The 21,318-nt window shown below is 41.6% G+C and overlaps 2 protein-coding genes across 3 annotated transcripts; one reads left to right on the top strand and one right to left on the bottom strand.

Annotated features, from left to right (window-relative positions):
• Positions 1 to 224: 224 nt before the first annotated feature.
• On the top strand, positions 225 to 16,169 carry si:ch211-217a12.1 (alanine aminotransferase 2-like). Of its 2 annotated transcripts, none has more exons than XM_026179405.2 (12): positions 225 to 372; positions 2,393 to 2,581; positions 8,027 to 8,116; positions 8,684 to 8,792; positions 8,976 to 9,109; positions 9,498 to 9,741; positions 9,944 to 10,023; positions 10,235 to 10,371; positions 10,866 to 11,040; positions 12,761 to 12,916; positions 13,002 to 13,114; positions 15,682 to 16,169. In XM_026179405.2, the coding sequence occupies exons 1-12, from the start codon at positions 355 to 357 to the stop codon at positions 15,770 to 15,772; spliced, it is 1,536 nt and encodes a 511-aa protein (XP_026035190.1). In that variant the 5' UTR covers positions 225 to 354; the 3' UTR covers positions 15,773 to 16,169. The 2 variants fall into 2 exon arrangements, with proteins under 2 accessions (XP_026035190.1, XP_026035191.1); XM_026179406.2 differs by lacking the exon at positions 225 to 372 and adding an exon at positions 2,149 to 2,306.
• An 80-nt stretch (positions 16,170 to 16,249) lies between these two features.
• pdia4 (protein disulfide isomerase family A, member 4) lies at positions 16,250 to 20,287 on the bottom strand. Its single transcript, XM_026179404.2, has 10 exons — positions 19,710 to 20,287; positions 19,274 to 19,448; positions 18,890 to 19,095; positions 18,668 to 18,806; positions 18,374 to 18,579; positions 18,106 to 18,264; positions 17,809 to 17,960; positions 17,404 to 17,560; positions 17,053 to 17,286; positions 16,250 to 16,940 (listed from the first exon to the last, which is right to left on the bottom strand). Exons 1-10 carry the CDS (start codon positions 19,783 to 19,785, stop codon positions 16,525 to 16,527), a joined length of 1,920 nt encoding a protein of 639 aa, XP_026035189.2. The 5' UTR covers positions 19,786 to 20,287; the 3' UTR covers positions 16,250 to 16,524.
• Positions 20,288 to 21,318: the final 1,031 nt, after the last annotated feature.

Genomic DNA, 21,318 nt, shown 5'->3' with positions numbered 1-21,318 from the left:
AACTAAAAAGTATTTGTATTAATATTATTATTTTTTAAACACAAACCTAAGTACAATAACTTAAAACTGAAACTAGTTATTATATGTTGTTAACAACTATTGTAACTGCAGTTGTAACCACTGACCTACATTATGAACAGATAATTCAAAAAGTTGTTTATTAAATACTGTCTGGTTATTGATTAACTGTACTAAAAATCAGATAGTGGCTTCTTCATGTTGCTCTACTGTTTTGCTCCACATTGATCACAGCAGCGGATACTCAAGAAGGACATTTAATAAATTGGACTAGTCTTGTAAGATTTTACGAAGTACAGATTACGGTATTCGCATGATAACAGAGCCATCGTCGCGATGAAGTCCATGTCCAAGGTAAATAAAGTATTTGTACAGCAGATGCAACACGCCAGAGGCCTATTCCAGGCGAGTTAGTCAGCCAGTTTTGAGAACCTAGCATAAATATGACTTTAAAACAGTTGGGAATTGTGCTTATTGCTTAGCTCTTTTCTAATTATACAGTTCAGTTCAGTTTTGTTTTGGGTTTTTTTTTAAAGAAAAGAAAACCGCTTTAATGTGGGAACTTTGACCTTGACTTAACCTTTAGTGCTTTTTCTTTCTGAGCTGTGCTGCTTGTCTTCATGAAAAGCCAATAAAACTAGCAAACTAACATCTTCCAAACGCCTTCTTCTACTGGACAAGCCACACTCTCAAGCAGGACAAAGAAAGGAAGAAAAATCTCCTTATTAAAGAACTTGGGCTGTACTTTGTGCACTCTTTTACCATCCATTTTTTCGTCACTGTTATTTAGGTGGCCAACATTGGTTCGGACTTGCATAGGCTAACATTGTCTCTTAACGTAAATTAGCCGCTGCTTGCTAACAACGTTAAATGCTACTTACTTATTTATGATTTCATGCTTTAATTTTAAAGAAATACTTCCCGATGCATAACAATTAAGAATAACTGTAAAAACATGGAAGCAAAAGGCAGCTGAAGCTGATGCCAACGCTGGCATCGGTATTGGATTGATACTGACGCAATAGGATCGATATCTTGATGCATGCTCAGTCATCCAGGTAAGTAAATCTCCAAAAGTTGATTCTGTTCATCTGGAGGTAGCGTTTTGTGGGAGAAACATTTCTCCCACAAAACTGGACCTCCCAGCCCATTGTTCCTTCAGTGGGCTAGTTTCAGTCATTATGCAATGTACCATTTATAAGATTGGGGAAACCTGCAGTCAGCTGAGACTGAAGAAGTCACCTGGATGAGTGATGAAACGTTTCTCCCACAAAACACTATGTCCAGATGAACAGAATCAACTTTTGGAGAATAGGATCGATACTTTGCTTCTATTCTCCAATACAGTATGTTGCCCATTAAATTTTCTTAAATAAATTATTTGTTTAAATGGAAAAATAGAGCTCAAACATGCATTGTGAAACATTTATTAGCCTTTTTGTGCTGACTGTATAGTCTTTAACCTATATACATAGCAAACACTAACCCAAAGCGATTTAGAGTCTCAAAAAATGTCTGTGAAGGTCATCCAGGTCATCGTAGTCAAATGAGCTTGCAAAGAAAAGGGTCTGGACTTCTTTAAGTTGCTTTCGCATGATATCATAATGATAAGGTGGGGGGCCAGGTTTCACAATGAGCTCAACTGAAAACCTGGCTGATTGGGACCCACACCCATTTTCACACCTTGGCTCATCAGGGGGTCCTTTGTCCCTCTGTGGGGGGTTACTCCCACTAGGTTTAAATCTGGGACTCCCCACCATTTGACCTTAGAACTGAAGAAGCTTCTCGGATGAGAGGTGAAACGTCTTCAAGCAACTTAAAGAAGTCCAGACGCTTTTCTTTGCAAGCTCAGTCTCAAAAAATATTTTTTTAAATAACCAATTTTTGTGGAAAGTGGAAATCACAAAAACTTTGTAATCATTAAAATGTCACTGTCACACAACACACTGTCACTCCCCTACATAAGCTGCCTTTATAGGTTAAAAGTATTGGTATTGGTATCGGCAGGACCTGCACCATATTCACTTGGTATCGGATCGATAACAAAATTTGCAGTATGACACGGCGCCAGTCAGCAGCGTTAGACGCTGACGTCAGTCACGGTTAGGAAAATCCAGCCAATCGCAAACGACAGCGCGCGAAGGCGGGGCAGCACGGGGCGGCCCTGGGGGGGGAATACAAACACCCAGGGTGCAGAGGCTCGTGTGTCAGTTGAAGCTTAAAGGAAAGGGGCTTGAAGGGAAAGCAAACACGGAAACTTTTCTGACAATATCACCGCTGAACAACTGGTAACTGCTGATATACTTTATCTGCTCCCCGTGCAGCTAGGAGCGTCTAATTGCTGAACTTCTTTTCTTTCTTTTTCATCTTTTAGATAACGCTTCAGCTTCAACGGTGCGCTCGTGACATAACAAACATGTCCCAGCAGGCAGTGAACGGGGTCTCGCACCGGGGCAGGGTGCTGACTTTGGACAGCATGAACCCCAACGTTAAGCGGGTGGAGTACGCGGTCCGCGGACCCATCGTCCAGCGGGCGGTGCAGATAGAGAAGGAGCTGAAGGAGGTAAAGTGGAGCCAAAGTTGGACAAAGCAGGAGAAAAGCGCGAACTGAGTTAAGAGTATCGCTGAGGTGGCACTCAGGAGGGAATTGGGTTTCAAAAGAATGGCTTGTTAATTTAAAGCTATGTGCTTTAAAGTGCGGGTTCTAACGTGGTTTTTTTTAAGTGTTAAATCATATTTCCCGTGTTTTTTTTAATTGTTAGTTGTTGTTTTTGTTTGTTTTAGCCAAGGGGAAGACACGGTTATGCAGTTATGTACATACCCAGCTGTTGAAACTATTAAACAGCTGGAATCTAACTCTACACAGTCATAGGTCACACCTGTTGGAAATACCCCCATTATATATAAGCCCAGAAATTATTAAGATTGCCTCATATTAGATTTTGGCACTCAGTAAGTAAAAAGTGTAATTTTTCGACTCTGTTTCCTCCTGATACAGTTACAAAATAATAATTCAGGGCAGGCTTTGTGCATGAGATGCTTGACTTTTGCTGACTGGCTCAGGGAGTGGAAGCAGGACATTCAGGGCAGGTCAGCATTCAAAATGTTTGCATGCGCCACGATGAGCTTGTCGCCCTCTGCTCGTCTTACATTCAACAGGGCAATATTGATTTACTGTGCTCCCCTTAGGAAGTACAGCTAGGCTGAACAAGCTGTCTTTTGAAAGCTGTAACGCAACCCTCGGCTCTGCAGTTATGTCCTCTTCACGAGACACGTGATGAGCCTGCGGGGACGGCTCTGGCCTTCTTTGAGTACACTTTGCTCTCATCTTGCCAGGGGCGGCCAAAGGATCCAAAAGGATGTGTATAATACAAAGGGTTATTACATAAGAGGAGAGGGTGCACTCTCTGTCCTCCTTTGTTTCTTTCTGGGTTTACCCACCTCCCTTCTGCACGCGGGGGAGAGGTTTCATTGAACTGAGCTGCAGCTGTGAGGCCCAGCAGCCTCAGAGGCCTTTCTGTGCAAGGAGCCTTATAACAAGCAGCCCCCCCCCCCCCCAAGTTCTGGTGAAATGTGGCCTCACTTCTCTGGTTGTCAAATTGTTCTTCTTTGCTTATTGAAGCCAAAGCAAATCCTGCAAAAAAAAACTTTTCCCAGAAGTCATGACAAAGTTCACTCGTCATCTATTGGTGAGCTTCCTGTCAAATCTTTAAACTGGAACACTAACTGACAACTCAGCAGATATTATGCGTGTGTGCGTCTGTGTGATAATGACCCAGACATCTGGCAGAACAGTGCCCACAGTGCTAATTCAAGCATGAACCTAAGCTTCTGGCAGTTCTTCACTTCCTGTCATAATAAAAGGGTGACAATACACCAGTAGAACGGGGGAAAAGAGCCCATCTATTACTGTAAACAGTTCTTTAATTTTCTTTTACTGAAATGAACATTGAGTGCATTTCAGTAAAATTTACTTTGATAAACCACATGATTAAAGCAACAAGGTTATTTTCCACTTTGCCTTAGTTATAGCTTGAATGAACCATGTTCCAGTTACTCTAGCACAGTTAAGCATAGAGAACAAAGAGTCCAAACTACAGCTGTTGTAAGTGAAATAACATTCACGATGACTGTCAGGCCTGTTGTCCCACAGGCTTTCTTGGCCTGGTCTGCAGGTCTGGTCTGCGTAATATTCACCTGGTGCTGACTGAGCAGGAGAAACGGAGCAGCGAGCCGGGGAACCAACTGGCTCCTATTCTACCCGGAGAACAGCAGTCTCTTTGTTGCTCGAGAATGGGGGCTAAAAAGGAAAAGTGCTGCATCCCGTTACTTAGATTCCAATCAAGCTCTTATCTGACAAAATCCTAACTCAAAGGACATTTGAAAGCTTGCTCTTGATATTATTCAAGGACACAAAAATGACTAATAGTGACTTGGTTTCAAGGAAAATACTTTCAGTTGAACTTAGAGGCAGGTTGCTTGCTGTTTTGTCATGTAGAGCACAGTGAATCATGGCAAGAATAATGTAAACAGCAGTTTGTTTGTTGTGTGTATGTAGTTGTTTAACCCAAAGGACAACTTAAACTACAGTAAGGTAAGGTGTATATTACCACAATATAGTCCACTTATTTTGGTGAATGTTAAGAAGTAAATAAGACCTAAAATGAATGTTGGGTTGAGTTTACCAGCAATTTTTGTTTTCTTTCTGTAGCTATTTAGAAATGTAGTGAAACGTAACATTATTTCATCATGATAAAAACAATGCCCAATCATTTTCATAGATTAAAATTATCCTTTTGGTAATTTTGGTTAACAGAAATCTTCTGTTTTGTCTTAATTATCTTATAAATGGTTAATATGTTCAAACCTGAAGCCTTTCACTGGTGAAAGTCCAAAATCTCTTGAGGTAAGGAATTACATATAGGAAAAGCCGTGTAGAACCCATCTGAGGCAGGTTTCAGAATAGACAGTGGCTGCAGTTCTGCAGAAAACAAAACAAGTTCCCAAGATTTTTTGGGAGGTGCAAGAATTGGTGCGAGCCAGTAGAATGAGAACAGCATGTCCTGAATTTCAGAACCACAAAGACAGTTTACATAAACAGGGTGCAGTAAGCTCCGATGTACTTCTGGAACTGCTCTGTGGATTTTTTTCTTTTTATGTTCTTTGTGTTGTTGTTTTTTTTATTGTATTACTAGATAATAAAATGTTGTATCCTTGCCTGAAATGCTAATTAAAGGCCACTTGTGGAAGTGTTTGGTAAAGTTAAATGGCCACACAGCAGTGCACGGATACTGTCGCCTCACGACAAGAACATTCCTGGGCTGAGCCTCCTGGTACGCTGGGGCCTTTTTGTGTACTGCATGTTCACTCTGTGCTTGCATGACTTCCTCCCATAGTCCAAACAAATGCTTCTCAGGTTAAATGGATTTCTAAATTGGCTATAGGCGTCAAATGAGAATGTGTGGTTGTCTCTCTTGATGGTTTGGTGACTGGATGTACCCTGCCTCTTACCCACAGTTATGAAAAAGGATATACCACTTCCCCCTATGAGTGAAGTGTGGATGTACTATGTAGTTGTGTTTATATCACAATGCAATACAAACTGGGGATTTGCAGTTTTCTAATTGTATTTCAGACAAACCTTCAGTGAAGGCTTAGTACAGTTTTCACTTTAGTTTTATGACTGGCCCAGGCTGTCCAAAGTAACAGAGGACATCTGTTATCACATGTCCTCCTCTAATTAACAGCAAAGGGTGGTGCATGTTGTGATCAGTAAATAGACAAATGGGCTCCAGACCAGCGTGTGCATAATTTGGTTAGGTGAAATAGTTGACGAGGAAGGGTTCAAATAAAATGAAGGTGGACAATGAGGTGGACAGAAGCAGAAAATGGTTTGGATAAATAGAGGAATGAAATGAAGAGGACTCAAGAGTGTCTTATAATTGGATTCAGCCTGCAATTTGTGAGTGAAACCCCAACATCAACAATAGCAAATGACGTTTTTGTGTGTCTGGTAGCCCTGGCAGCAGGACTGTGCCCTTCCAGGCCAGCACTTTTGCGCTGCAGCCCAAACTACAGTCTGTACCAGAGCCTTTGTAAAACAAAAACTTCTAATGGTGAGAAGATCCATGTGAGGTTTATGAGGGGACAAAAAGCTCTATGTGAGATGAATACAAGGACTTCTGATTTGAGAGATTATCTCATCAGGCCTGGGAATGCCTCAGAATCCCCCAGGAGCAAATGGAAAGTGTTGCTAGGGGTAAGGGCCTCTAGAATATCCTTCTTGGTCTGCTGCCACCATGATCTGACTCCCGATAACCTCAAAATTTTCAAAAGAAGAGCAAACCAAATAGGGAAAATGAAAAATACAACACTGCTTAAAAGTTAAAGGCACTGCAGCTAAAACCGTAACCAAAAGCAAACATTGCACATGAAAAAAGAAGATAAGCCTAATAATATCGAAGAAAAAGGTGACTGACTTTAACTGCAGTTGTAAATTCCATGACATTAGTGTGTTCATTAATGATTACATGTATTCTTACAGCTCCTGAGACAAGTGTAGCCTGTACATTTGAACCCGTGGCTCTGTTAAACATGCTTGGGTGGAAGTAAACATAAAAAAAACATAATTCATGCTTGGCTTGCTTTCTACTCTTATGGTGTCAGCAAGTACAAGCTTTTATTGCTTTAAAGGATTACATGACAATACCAGTGCTTAAAGGGCAAAGAAATGCTAGCGCTCAGGACTGGTGACTAAGGCTACGTTCACACTGCAGGCGAAAGCGCATCAAATCCGATTTTTTTGACCCATATCCGATCATGGTATGACAGTGTGAATGGCACAAATCCGATATTTTCAAATCCGATCTGGGTCACTTTCGTATGTGGTACTGAATCCGATACATATCTGATGTTTTAGAAAGCGACTGCTGTTTGAACGGTCACGTCGCATTAAATCCGTCTTTTACGTCACTGACACAAGACAGACGCCAATTATCAGCGCCGGAGAAGACATCGCGAATGCTTCCTGGCCATCCAGTGTAGATGTCAGTGAAACTGTTGGGAAGACAACGTGAACATTTTATTTGTACTGTATAATCTGCAGATTCTGACAGAAACCTGCAACTATCCTTTGAAGCACCGCTCCTCTCTAAAACAGCAATAAGGATAATTATTAGGTTATTTACATTACTTAAAGCAAAAATTGGGAAACGTAAAGTCCGAAGTCTTTATATTAAGGGCCATCAGTCAAACAATATTGTTTGCTCTGGGTCTAAACAGAGCGCGTTGTGTGTGACGTCTTCTTTTGGGCATGTCGGCCGCTTTGAGCGTTCACACTAGGGAGGCATTTTATTTGTAGTGCGAACAAGCAGACAAAAAAATCGGATTTGATCAAAAAATTGGAATTGAGCATTAAGACCTGCAGTGTGAAGGTAGCCTAAATGTCTGTCATGTATATGCTTGTCAGAAAGAAAACCTTCTCTTGTGATCGTGTTGAAATGGTGATCCCGTTCTCATACAGACTTTATTATTTAGTAGTTTGAGATTTTATGTGTAGTAATCAGTTATATGCTTGTAAGCTATAACCTGAGGTTGCTCAGATTAGGAGCACAGCAAAGGTGATTTGTGATGTACCTCTTGGAGTTACTTTGCAATTCTCAATCCTGCTTCCTATGAGTCTTTGTTTTAATCTCTCCCTACAAAGAGTCTCTTATGCCGGGTATGCTTCTCATCTGCTCTTCTCCAGATGTCAGTTATGATGTAATAACCATAATCATTTTAACCATGATTGATGTTGGATGTCAAAAGAAGGAACAGAGAAAAAGACAGGGAAAACAGTAACGTTTCTGCTTTACCTTTGCTCACTTGTTTCCTCCTCACTTACTCCTTTTTACACGTCCAAACTTGTTTGGTGAGCATATGTTCCTAGAATTAACAATGCAAACATTTTTTTTTTCACACTTTGTTCAGTCACTGATATCAGGTACCTTTCTCTGTTTTGTTCCAGGGAGCGAAGAAACCTTTCACAGAAGTCATCAAGGCCAACATAGGTGACGCCCACGCTATGGGTCAGAAACCAATTACATTTTTCAGACAGGTTAGACCACTCTCTTGGTTAAAGCTTACAATCTGTTAATGCTTGTGTTTTTGCTAAGTAGGACGGACTCATAATTACAGAAGGAAACAAAACTGTATGACAGAAAACCCAAAACAACCCTAAAGCCACATATGAAATAATGTTGAAGCAACACATTCCCGCCGAAGAAATATTTAGTGGCCAGCTCCTTGTTAGTCTTGCAATTTAGGTCATATATTATGAAACTGGTGTAGCATGGTGGTGCAGTGGCTAGCACTGTCACCTCACAGCAAGAAGGTTCTCAGTTTAAACCATATGAAGCTTCCATGTTCTTCTTGGGCCTCTGGGTTTCCCCCAGATGCCCAAAAGCCATAGATGTCTATGTCATATACACAGTACTTTCAGCACTAAGATAAAAGTACTCAAATAGAAGCTTAATGGTGGCATTTTAGTGTAACTTTTGATATTGGATTTAAAATTAAAAAACATGAACAATAAATGCTTAACTTTGCAAATAATTACAGATTGAATAAGTCACAGTGGTCACAGTTGTGGGACATGTAGTGATTTTTGTTCTTTTCCTCTCAGGTCTTGGCTCTCTGCTCTTATCCAGCACTGTTGGAAGATAGCAAGTTTCCTGAGGATGCCAAGCAAAGAGCACGGCGCATTCTTGAGGCCTGCGGAGGCCACAGTATAGGTTAGACAACTCCCCCTCACTACACCAATCACATTCTCTGTCCCAGTCCTTCAGCACCTATGTCACTAGCATCTACGTCTATTTGTCTGCTTATCAATCATTAATTCGGACAGTCTGATCTCTGTGTAAACTGGTCAACTAAATATGTTACTTGTTAAACAAAGTTCATTGTCATATCATTAGGGGCCTACAGTGCTAGCCAGGGGATTGAGTGCATCCGTCAGGATGTGGCGCGCTACATCGAGAAAAGAGACGGTGGCATCCCCTCCAACCCCGACAACATCTACCTCTCCACTGGGGCCAGCGATGCCATTGTGGTATGTGCTGACTCACTTTGCTGCTGTACAAATGGCAACTGAGGACAGGTGCTTTAGTCAGCTTTTGTTAAATATATACTTATCTGTACTTTGTACATCTCTAATACTACTCCACCCACAGACCTTTGTCTGTCTCACTTTTTTGCAACCCAATCAGGCTGCTGAATGACCTTAAAATACCCTAACTCCTGCACTAAAGATCCTGCAGTATGAAACTTGTTTTTCCCCAATATGTTTCTATGTAGGTGTTAAAGTTTGTCTCCCAACAAAATTGATTGTTTGTACTCTTCTTTTTAATGTACACAATCAACCCAACAGTCCATACATAGTCTCCATAATAACAACACTCCACTCTCCTCCTTTTTCTCTTTACACCTTCCAATCCAAGACCATATTGAAGTTGCTGGTGTGTGGGGAGGGTCGTGACCGAACAGGAGTGATGATCTCCATCCCCCAGTACCCTCTGTACTCAGCTGCCCTGGCAGACCTGGGCGCTGTCCAGATAAATTACTACCTGGACGAAGACAACTGTTGGAGTCTGAACATCACAGAGCTCAGGAGAGCGCTCAGTGCCGCGAGGGAGCACTGCAATCCTCGTGTCCTCTGCATCATCAACCCCGGAAACCCCACTGGTACACCTCTTTGCAGTTTCTCCATGTGACGTTAAGAAGCTGCTGATGTTTTAGAGTCTTGTTGTGTATGTGTGGACCAAAACCAAACCTAGTTAACAATAATATTTGATCTTGGACAGTTAAGACTTCAAAGACATTTAGTTTATTCTCTCTGTCTTCACACACTTCTCCTAATTATCAAACTCTCTGCCCTGTGTGACAGGTCAGGTCCAGAGCAGGCAGTGCATCGAAGATGTGATCCGATTTGCTAAAGAGGAACATCTCTTCCTCATGGCCGATGAAGTACGTATTTCACATTCTGTTTTGTGTCCGAGTGCAAACTTTTACGCTTTAAAGGTTTCTTTCAAACTTACTGCACTGCAGCAGTTGTTTCTTTTACTTTCTAATATTTTATCATATACACCAAAAGGGTGTGAGAAAAATGTCTTTGATGTTTATAATATAATGAAGTGTTATTAATGTTAATAAAGCCATGTTTATTTTATTTTTTTAGGTCTACCAGGATAATGTATACGCAGAGGGCTGCCAGTTTCACTCTTTTAAGAAAGTTCTGTTTGAGATGGGACCGGAGTACTCAAACACAGTGGAAATGGCTTCGTTCCACTCCACCTCCAAATGTTACATGGGAGAGTGAGTATCTCACACAGATACAGCCACACACATGCACACGCCATAAATATAAAGAAAATAAAGTGAAAGCCAGTAAATATGAGTGGAAGCAGTAAACAAGATTAAAATACACTAAAAAAAAGAATTTTGTTACATATACACAATGTAAAATTTTACATTTATTAGTATTTAATTAAGTGAAATTGACTTGATTGCTTTTCTGGTTATACAAAGCATATTCTCTTAATGATTCATTGTTTGAATAAATAAACCTTTGATTTTATATATTTCAGCTGCATTTTACTCAACATAATTACTTCACGTTTTCATTGGGGGTTTATGGTTGAGTTTTACAGATGCTTATTAGTAATGCACCTCAACTAAAACCAATAAACAAGCACGAAAACCCCACAGGGCAGCTGAAAATGGTCCTTGGAGTTGTTAATCCTTGTTGACGTGTACATCTCCTTCAGTTAGAGCAAACTTTACCTTTCTTGTCTCTGTTTGTTTTCTAGGTGTGGATTCCGTGGAGGATACATGGAGGTCATCAACTTGGACCCTGAAGTGAAAGCCCAACTCATAAAACTAGTGTCTGTGCGTCTGTGTCCACCAGTCCCCGGACAGGCCCTACTGGATCTCGTGGTGAACCCCCCACAGCCTGATGAGCCCTCTTATGCCACTTTTATGAAGGTCTGAGTGTATGCAAACAGAATTAACTAGTGCAAACATCGCCTCACCTAATCTACACACAAAAGCTGTGTTAGGTTTGATAAAGTTCTCAGGTGGCACTCGGTCAGATCAGGTTTTGAAATTTGAACATACAATCAGAGCTGTTTTGTTTCACATCTTCTGGATTTCTACTCATTGTGGTCTGGTCTTCATTAAGTCTCAATTATAGATGACCACAATCTGACTAAACAAGTATGGAAACTGGTAACTCCCACAGATGTTCTCTTTAGCTGTTTGTGAGACTTAAACAATGATGAGAAAGGTTTTTGAATCATTCCTTAAAAAACACTCCTGCTATTACATCAGTATTTGTGGTGTCCGGATTGAGCTGCCCTGTTCTGGTTACTTCGTCTCAGCTGCTCCATCTTTTTCAATTATTTTCCACTGTTGTTGATTTACTTATGTTGGACTTTTGGTCACTGTCTTTATGCATTACATAACCCTTGGATGTGTCATGGACTACTGCCCCGAGAGGCGCCTGTAAAAATTTTTTATTGTTTCATCAGTGAGTCCAAGGGATTCATGTTCTGAGATAGCAAAATGTCCTGTAACCATTCTGCTCCATGCTTCATGATCCAGAGTTAAGATGAACTTTTGGTGTTAGTGTGATGTGTTTGCTGTCTAAAAGTTTTATAGAACATTAATATTATATTTTGAAAACTCATTATTTTTGAAAAGCAGTAGTTTCTTTCATGTTGTCCATTGACATTTTATTTAGTCTGTTGTCTTCTAGCAAGGTGCAGAAATTGCTTCATACCTTTTTTTGAATTACACTTAGTTATGTTTTCGCCCATTTCAAGACTGCGCTCTGTGCTCTTGGCGTGATCTTTCAGTACCCTTTTCTGGGAGATTAGCAGCAGTCTTGAATTACCTTCCTTGTATGCAGTTCGTAAAAATATAAAGTGAACATTTCACCCAGGTGTTTGCGAAGGCTTTTGTAACCGTTTTCTAACTTTCGGAGATCTGTAATGCTTTAAACCTTGTTGTAATCAAGGTTCGGTTCACACTGGTCTTTCTTAGGCACAGACTTTCACAACCACACTTTGAGTTGCTTTATTTGCTGGGAAGGCCTCTACTGCAACTCACACTTCCAATCTAATCTCCTTACTTGGTACACCTGACTCCGAGTAGCTTTTAGAGAAGTCAATGTCACAGAGGTTCTCTTAGGTTGGTTTTTCCAGCCTGCTTTGTGAGTAATTAACTCGATGTGTTCAGTGAGGACTTGAAAGACAGCTTGATCATCATTAATGTGCTCATAGCTAGTGCAAACCTTCAGTTGTCTTTGTTGTTGCAGTGTGTAGCTGCGAGTTTTAGCTGTGGGAAAGTCTGATCTTCAATTATTGTGTAGTGAATGGATGGCTACATACAGGTATGCCACCATTGGCCACAATGGGGCTGGTAAACAAACGATTGTTTGTGTTAGATTCAAAGCCTACGTCCTGAATTACACATTGAAACCAGATATACATGTTTTTGTCTACCCAGTATCTTTCCTTACTATTTTATGCAGAATACAAAATAATCATAGTTGGTACTTCACCAAAACCTGGCAAATGAACGCCAAAGTTAAAACAGTACATAGTATCATGTGAACATGGGCTGACATAGTAGCATTGTATTTTATTTTAAACGGCTTTCACTCATATAATGCTGACAGTTTTACCTTTTGTTTTCCCTCCAGGAGCGGACGGCAGTGCTATCAGCTCTGGCCGAGAAGGCCCGGCTAACAGAGCAGATCTTCAACACAGTGCCTGGTATCACCTGTAACCCAGTCCAGGGAGCCATGTACACCTTCCCTCGCATCACTCTACCTCAGAAGGCCATTGACAAAGCCAAGGTCTGCTCGATACACCCACTGCATCCCTTGAGTTACTCTTGTGTGCAGGCAATTTTGCTTATAAATAAGGTGTGTGTGTGTGCAGGAGTTGGGCCTGGTTCCAGACATGTTCTATTGTATGAGGCTGTTAGATGAGGAGGGAATCTGCCTGGTACCAGGAAGTGGCTTTGGTCAGAGAGAGGGAACCTACCACTTCAGGTCAGTATGGCTAAATTCACACGCTGAGTATGTTCAAATAGTTTTTGCTTAGAAAGATTTCAAAGTGAGAGAAGTGACCTGGAAGTATATGGATGGAAGAGCTGTTGGAATTATCTGAGCAAAAGAGCTCCAGTGTTTCCTTTATTATCTTCTGTAGCACAAAATACTGATATATTATGAAAAACACAAGCCTGTTAAACCCACAGTTGAACTACTAAATCTCCTTCTTGTCAGTTTGTTGCCCTGCATAAAAAATGTAGATTTGTGTAAGCTCTTTAAATCTAACTTGTGAGCAATAATAATTAAAGTGTGTCTGTATGATTTACGTTCATTTCTGGGGTGGGGGGGGGTCTTTTGAATGATCAAGAATTAATAAAAAAAATATGGGATAAGAGCTAGATGGAGGGAATTTTCAGTCATAGAAATCCTAGAAAAGGAGTTGATGAGGAGTTATTTACACTCTGCAGCAGTAAAACTTAAAAAAAATAATAATACACTTTATTTATTTATTTAGATTTATTTCATTGTTTGGCTATGAGGGACATTTACTAAGCGAGGCAAATTAGCTTGATGCCGCAATCACAGGATCATCTACTAACGGTGTACTAATTTACATACACAGCCAGTTCATTTCAATAATAACCAGCATTGTGCCCAGAGCAGAGCAGATTTGTGGCTCAAAAGCCAGCAGACCCAGTGAAGGAGGGAGTCGGACCAAAATAACACAGTGTAAACGCAGGCCTTAAGTATGTGTTTCTTTGTGAAAACAGCAATGTAGTTCAAGCAGAGGCTGAAAAGGAATCAGTGGTTTTCATGAAAGGACAAAGTCTCTGATACAAATTCCCGGGCTCTGTGTGAGGTCCCGTTGGCTGAGACTGAGGTGGTGTTCAGGGTTTATGCAGAGAAGCTCTGCGTTATTACAAACCTTTCCACTGTATAAACTAGGGGTGAGGGGGGGAAATTGATGCAGCGGTGATATTTTGTGTGGCAATATTGTATCAATACAGGGACACCAGATACTGATATTTTATTAGATAACTTAAAGTACTCTCAGAATACTGACCCTATGTCTTTGTTTTTCTAAAAAATTCCAACCTTTGTAATGAAGTAGTAATTTTCATCAGTTCTCATTTATATGACCTAACTAAATCGGTGGGGTAAAAACGTGTGGATTGGTTTAAACCCCACAGCACCCAGTGTGACGTTAGTCTAGTTTGATTCGGTTGTGTTTTAATGCGGTTTCATTCTCTACGCAGTTATCAAATTTCTTATCAATTTTACACCTTTCCTTGACATCATGACATTTTTTCATCAAGGTCAAGGTAAAGTGATTAGGAGGTAATTTTTGTACTAGTCAAACGTAACTACCGCCCCCTGCTGTCCACATTCAGAGTTGAAACTTTTCAGGTGTAAACTAAAACAAAAGGACATTTCACTTTGCATTCATTTTTAAGTCATATTGATATATATTCACCAACAAGAGAGAATGAGACATGAGACCACTTATATCTGTTTATTCTGATGTTGCATTACGTTTCTTTCTGTGCCAGTATTTCCATCTTGTTTGCATATGTGCTCCCACTAACACCCTCTGCTTATCCCCAAATCCAATTCCACTCGATCACAAGTTCTCTTGTGACATGAACAGTTTTCTTTAAATATGAACTTTTCAACTCTCCTACTGCCCTGCACTAACATTATGCTGAATTGTCTGAATCTAAATACACCTAAGTTTGGGTTTTATTACTCCTTTGCCCTGCTGCTCTTCTATTTGTCTCCCTTCCATCCTGAAGTTAGAGAAGTTTAACTTCTCAATCTTACAATATCAAACACACACACTTCATGACTTCAGGAGAGTTTGTGATCCTGTTCACTTTGTGGCTCACTTGTGCGTGCGGTGACACGTGCCTCATAAGCTTATCACTCATCTAACTGTGAATTTCAGTTGTGCTGCACAGAGGCAGCTGGCACTCTGAAACTCAATCCGAATCTGCAGCTAACTAGTCAGTACCTGCTCAGTCAGTTCATAATGTAAACATTTTGATTTAACTATGGAGAAAGTTTTACCTTACTAATTTATGGCTCAGCGGTGACACCTTGTGTCAGTTTACAGTCACACAGGTTTAAGTCTAAGCAAAGTTTGCATTTATATGAAAACAAACTAGTCAAAATAAAATAATGTAGTTTGTAAAACATGTTGAAAAAAAAGCGTAATTCATTGCAGTTTTTACCTCTCAGCTGTATGAAGCTGATGAGGTGTTATCCTCACCCTGCCACACAGGCAGGGCAGGCAGTGTGGACACAAGGGATCTGAACATAACTGAAGATGAACGTGAACTAGGATTTTCAAATGCATACTACACCTGCACCTCTACTAGGAGGCTGAGGGGTAGCACTGGTGGCCAACAGTATTTAACAAATACTCCTTGATCCAAAAACAAAAAGCTGTATTGGATAAAGCCTGATTGTTTGCACCGTCCTTCTATTACGTAAATCTGATTTCCAGTTTTACAGCACCTCTACCGATACCTTTATCATTAATCTGAACCCACCTTTTCTCCGTCCAGAATGACCATCCTGCCGCCAACTGAGAAGCTGAAGGTGGTACTGCAGAAGATCCGGGAGTTCCAGTTGCGCTTCACACAAGAGTTTTCTTAATGGTCCCACATCTCAAGAACCAACTGTTCAGTGCCAGTATCATTAAGTACCTTTACGTGACTGAGGCAGAAGCCCCGTTCATGTTCGTACAGCACATGAAGATGTCAATAAGTTTTACTACATGATGCACTTTCTTAAAGTATTGCCCTGCAGGTTTTTAATGTTCAAACTGATGATAGTACTGATTGTCTCTGCAGTTTCTTACTCTGCTGGTGCATCCCTCTCCTGCCAATTCATTTTAAGGGATTACTTGATTAACTAACCGTTGTTTTATGCCCCTGCCACGTTGAGGCGTACTCTCTGGGCTGTTCACATGTCTCAGAATGTAGCCAATTGTATTAGTAATTGTTTTAATTGTTCTTAAATGTAATTAAAACCAAACACTTGTTTTCTGAAACTGCGTGCAGTGCCTGTTCCTATATTTGCAACACATTCTCTGGCATGACTTGTATCCATTAAACAAACACAAAGAGCCACTTCTCAGCGCTGGCCTGCAAATGTGCCAGCATTTTCAGTTTTATTTAAAAAGGATTAATCTTGAACAGTGCTTACATGCTTTCAGAAACAAGAAACCTGAATCTTGGAATGAACACAAACTAAAAGGATGATTGAAAAGAAACCATCGCAGCAAATCAGTAACACCATTTTTGTTTAATTACTGCATTCCCTTCACCTTCCCAGAGGTTTTGTCAGCATCCTCTGAAACTCTGCACAAGCACGGTAAGAGTTCTTTGCTACTTCTCAGAGGAAGTTCAAAGTTCGTCTCTCTTCTGTGATAGCTTTGTGGCATGCTCCTCCAAGAACTTACTGAACCCTTCTACTGTTCTGTCACCACCTTCGAATTTGATGGGGCTCTGCTTCTTGTTGCTCGGGGCGAAATATATCGTGGGGAAGCCTTCCACTTTGTAGCTGTCGTTGGGTACGTCGTTGGCTGTGGCGTCCATCTTGGCAATCACTAGGTTTTTCTCACCCTTGTACTTTTTGCCCAGAGCCAAATAATCAGGCTCTAATTTCTTGCAGTGGCCGCACCAGGGGGCGTAAAACTCGATCAGGACGTCCTTCTGGGTATCCATGACGATATCGTCAAAAGTTTTTCCTACAACCACCTTAACAGGTCCTTTGTTGTTCTTTGGCACCGGCTGGGACTTGATGATGGGTTTGAGCTTTCCTGTGGACAAAATTTAGAGTTTTAGTGAAATTTACACATCTGTCAATACAAACTCTAAATGAACAAGTTAAGTCCTTCATGCAAAAACCCCACACAGATTTTTAGCACTTGCCTTTCTTAAAAGCCACGACAAAATCTCTCAGCACTTCCGAGTCAAACTCCTCGGGCTCCATCGCATATTTTTTGCCTCCATCTGCCAGAATTCCCACATTCACTTCCTCTCCGCTCTCACTCAGGCCCAGGCCCTTCAGCTCTTCCGCATAATCCTCCTCATCAGCGATAGCAAATGTATACTCTGGGAAGTCTTTGGCTACATCGAGCACCTTGCCCCTCCAGAACTGCGTAGCTGAAAGTGAAAGGAGACAAGGCGTATGTGTTACAGCACAGAACTCCTCCCGCATGAATGTTGCTGCTATTCACAGTAGTTGCAAGTGTAAGCAGATGACTCCTCCACCCTACTCGCCTTTTCTGTAGTCAAAGCTGAAGTCAACGCCATAATACACAACCACCAGGGGTCTTTTCGTGTAGCGTTTAGCATCGTTGCTTGGTTTTCTGTGTCCCACAAGAGGAATTACATGTTTTTTGAAGAACTCTTGCACGTCAGACACCACCGTCGAGTCCTGTGTTATGAAGAAGAACGTGTTGATGTCAAATGTTTCCCCCCCCCCCCCAACGCAGCACTGCTGACATTTGCAGATCACAGTAGTGCAACAATCAAAACGATAGCTGCTGCTAGGCGATGCAGTGCATTTATGCACCAACGGTGACTGAACGAAAGCACAGCCATTTGCAATGCTGATGAGTTTCATACACACTGAAACAAAATTCAAATCAGTCACAACAATCTGTTGGAAGTAAAAGACTCCACCTTGACTGAAAACGTGCGAGACGATGGCTCGTGCTTGGAGCGGAATTTTTCAGGCTGGACAATAACGACGTGACCGGGAGAAACTTTGAGCAGTTTGGCCACTTCGGCACTGAAGGAGTGACGGAAAGTGAAGTCCTCCCTTAGCGAGTTACCTGCAAGCCAAACAGCAGTGAATACAGTTAATACATATGCAAATCCCAAAGAACTCCAGAGAACTGAAGATGAGTGATATCAAAACCCAGAGGAGAGGGGAAAAAAAAACAAAAAACTGTACGCTATTTTTATGGAATTACTTACAAGCTTCAACGTAGATGTCATAGGCTGCATCCTGCTCGCTGGAAAACACTCCGACTATGACAGCATCATCGCCATCTTTGATGAGCTCCTGGATCTGTTTTGCTGCCTGTACCTGCTTGGAGGGCGGCCCAGCCTGCTCACTCATATAGTCAACAATCCCTATGGAGAAGGTGGAAGACATGGATCAGCTTTGTTAGAGGATGAAAAGAAGCCAAATGTACATGCTGTGTCAAACCGCAGTATACATACTACACATTTTGTGACCTACCATTTTTTTCTCTGGGTCCGTTGTATTCAAACACCTTGCCCTTCCTGAAGATCTTCAGAGTAGGATAGCCGGTGACCCCGAAGCGTGAGGCGAGCTCGCTTTCCACTGTGGCGTCCACCTTGGCCAGAGGGATGAGAGGAGTGCGCTGGCTCAGTTCCTTGGCCGCCTTCTCATACTCTGGAGCCAGACGCTTACAGTGTCCACACCTGGAGGTGATAATTAGTTTATTACTTCCCCCCCTCAGAGACCATCTACAGTTTATGGCATCTAACCAGTACTTCATAACTGACTCACCATGGGGCGTAGAACTCCACCAGGATGATGTCTGCGTTATTTACAGTGTCATCAAAGTTGTCTTTGGTCAGCACCAGTGTGGCTTCAGGAGGGGGCTTCCAATCTGGTTGAGCCACCTCTTTAACACGCTCCACAATGGCTGCAGGAAACTGATAAAATTAGCCATGCCGGTGCTTCATTTGTTTAACAAAATGATGCTCAGACTGGACGAACCACTCTTACCCTTCTCTGTCCGCTCTCCGTCATAGTCCACAGGCTCCCCGTTTTTAAGGATCTTTATGGTGGGATACCCAGACACATCGAACCTGCTCCCCAGACCACTGGCCACTGTCGCATCCACTTTGGCTACAGGTATAGGAGGGTCATTCTCCTTGAGCGTCTGGGCAATTTTTTCATATTCTGGGGCAAACTGCTTGCAGTGACCGCACCTAAAGTATACCAAAAACAAAGGGACAGAGATAATGCAACAGGATGTAGACAGGAAGAGGCACGCTGTAAAGTTTGCATGGCTCATTGGTTACAGTTTGAAAACAATCAGAGCTTCTTCTGTTTCTCCAACTCACTCAGACTCATAAGGATTTCAGTAGTTTGGCACATCCAACTTACCATGGAGCGTAAAACTCCACCAAGACCGTGTCTTTGCCCTCTATGAAGGTGTCGAAGTTGTTGTCGGTGAGCACCAGCACCCCGTTCTCTTCTTTCACCTCTGTATCGTCGTCTTCGTCATCCTCTTCATCGTCACTGTCCTCTTCATCAGTCTCCTCTTTGCTTTCTTCAACATCTAAACACCAAATAAGCAAGCAAACAGAGCACACACTGATTTCAGTCCGTGTCAGATCCACTACAGCCTGGATTCATTTCTTGCGTGCATTCAGTGAAGACCCTAAAGTGCATTTATTCAAGTGTGTTGACATTAGCGGTCCTGTTAGCTGGCAAGCTAACACAACTACACTAATTAGCTCGTTAATTTTAACACAATAAACCGACCTTCCTACTTCAATAAATAGTTCAGCTGCAGGGTTGTACAAATGCCCACACTCACCCTCTTCACATCTGCTGACAGTCGCGAAATGTGCAACGCCAAGCAGCACAATTAGCAGCAGAGCAAGCTTCTTCATTGTGTCCACAGATGATACGGCCCCGCGTCAATCGTTGTTGCTGCTCGATCACGAGTAGCCGGCTAATTAACTTAGCTAATAAAAAAGGCTGATGAATGTCATCAAAAACACTGCGGGCTGCACAGACCAGCCGCCCGGATCAATACTGATGTGTGGCCCCACCAACCTTTAGCATACCTTTCATACAAACTAGCCCTTCAGAAAGCACACAGTTCACCACCCCCTCCTCCTCCCCTGTACTGGAACTTGTCTGACTTGCCACGTCGTGATTGGACGCCATCATCGACTGTCCTCCAATCACACGTCGCCACTCAATTCCTGAGGCTGAAACGTTGACAGATACTATTGGATGCTTTTGTTTACTCTTTTCTGGCTCACGGCAAAGTTTTTCAAAGCGTTTGTTTGTTTAGTTTCATAATTTTAAAAGTATTTTTTATGTTTTAAATGAGTGTTAACAGTACCTTAAATATATATGGTACACAAATAATAAATAGTCACTGCACAGGACTATTTTTAGCCTGATGTTTAGAGGATTTAGGGAGGAAATTATTCATTAAACAGGAAGAGATGGCCTGGTGATCTGTCTTTACATGTTTACAGCTTCCTGTGTTGAAGACAACAGAAACCCATAAGGGTCATTTTCATATCTTACTGTTCCAACTCCACTTCTTTTTCTTTCGACAGTTCCCTTTATGGGATGCCACAGCAGTTAATCTACCTCCATGCATCTCACCCTCCCCTGTCACACCAGCCCTCTGCATGGCCTCCTTCCCTACTTCCATAAATGTTCCAAATGTCCATACCAAATATCAACACTGCTGAAATCTGGTATTTATACTGGACTGATATTAAGTCAACAGCATTGATACTTTGTTTCTGTCCTCTGAGTTCAGTATGTAACCCAATGAATTGTTATTGTTGGTTTGTTTTTGTTTTAGAAATGAACAAGTATACCTTAAAGATGCACTATGAAAAATGTCTGAACACTTTTGTGTTGCTTGTATCGACAAGCCAGTATCGACATAGGCAATACTGGCCCTGTGTTTACTTGGTATTGGATCGATACCAAAATCTGGAGTATTGAACAGCACTACTCTTTGGTCTTCCCCTTTTCCTCCTGCCTGTCACCTCTATCTTCAGAATCCTTTGGCCTCTGTTCCTTCTCCGTGCATGTCCAAGCTGTCCAAACTGCTCAACCTGATCTGTCCCTCTGATGCCCTCATTTCTAGTCATGTTAATTCTGGTCACTCCCAATGAAAATCTGACCATGTTAAGCTCTGTCACTTCCAGCTTAACCTCCTGTATTTTTGTAAGAAAGCAAAACTTTTATTCGTATAGCACATTTCAAGACAGACATCACAAACATCAAAAAGAGAAAAAAGAAAAGTTAACCAAACACAAATCTAAAAAGATGAGTTTTTAACTGTTTGTAGAAAGAGACCACTGAGTTTGCAGATCTCAGGCTCAGAGTGAAAAACTTCCAGAGTCTGTGCAGTAAAAAGCTTTGTCACTGCCACTGTCTCCAAATAGATT

Source organism: Astatotilapia calliptera, chromosome 9 (assembly GCF_964374335.1).
Source record: "Astatotilapia calliptera chromosome 9, fAstCal68.1, whole genome shotgun sequence".
NCBI lineage: Eukaryota > Metazoa > Chordata > Actinopteri > Cichliformes > Cichlidae > Astatotilapia > Astatotilapia calliptera.
This window is presented reverse-complemented; position numbering and strand designations above follow the sequence as displayed.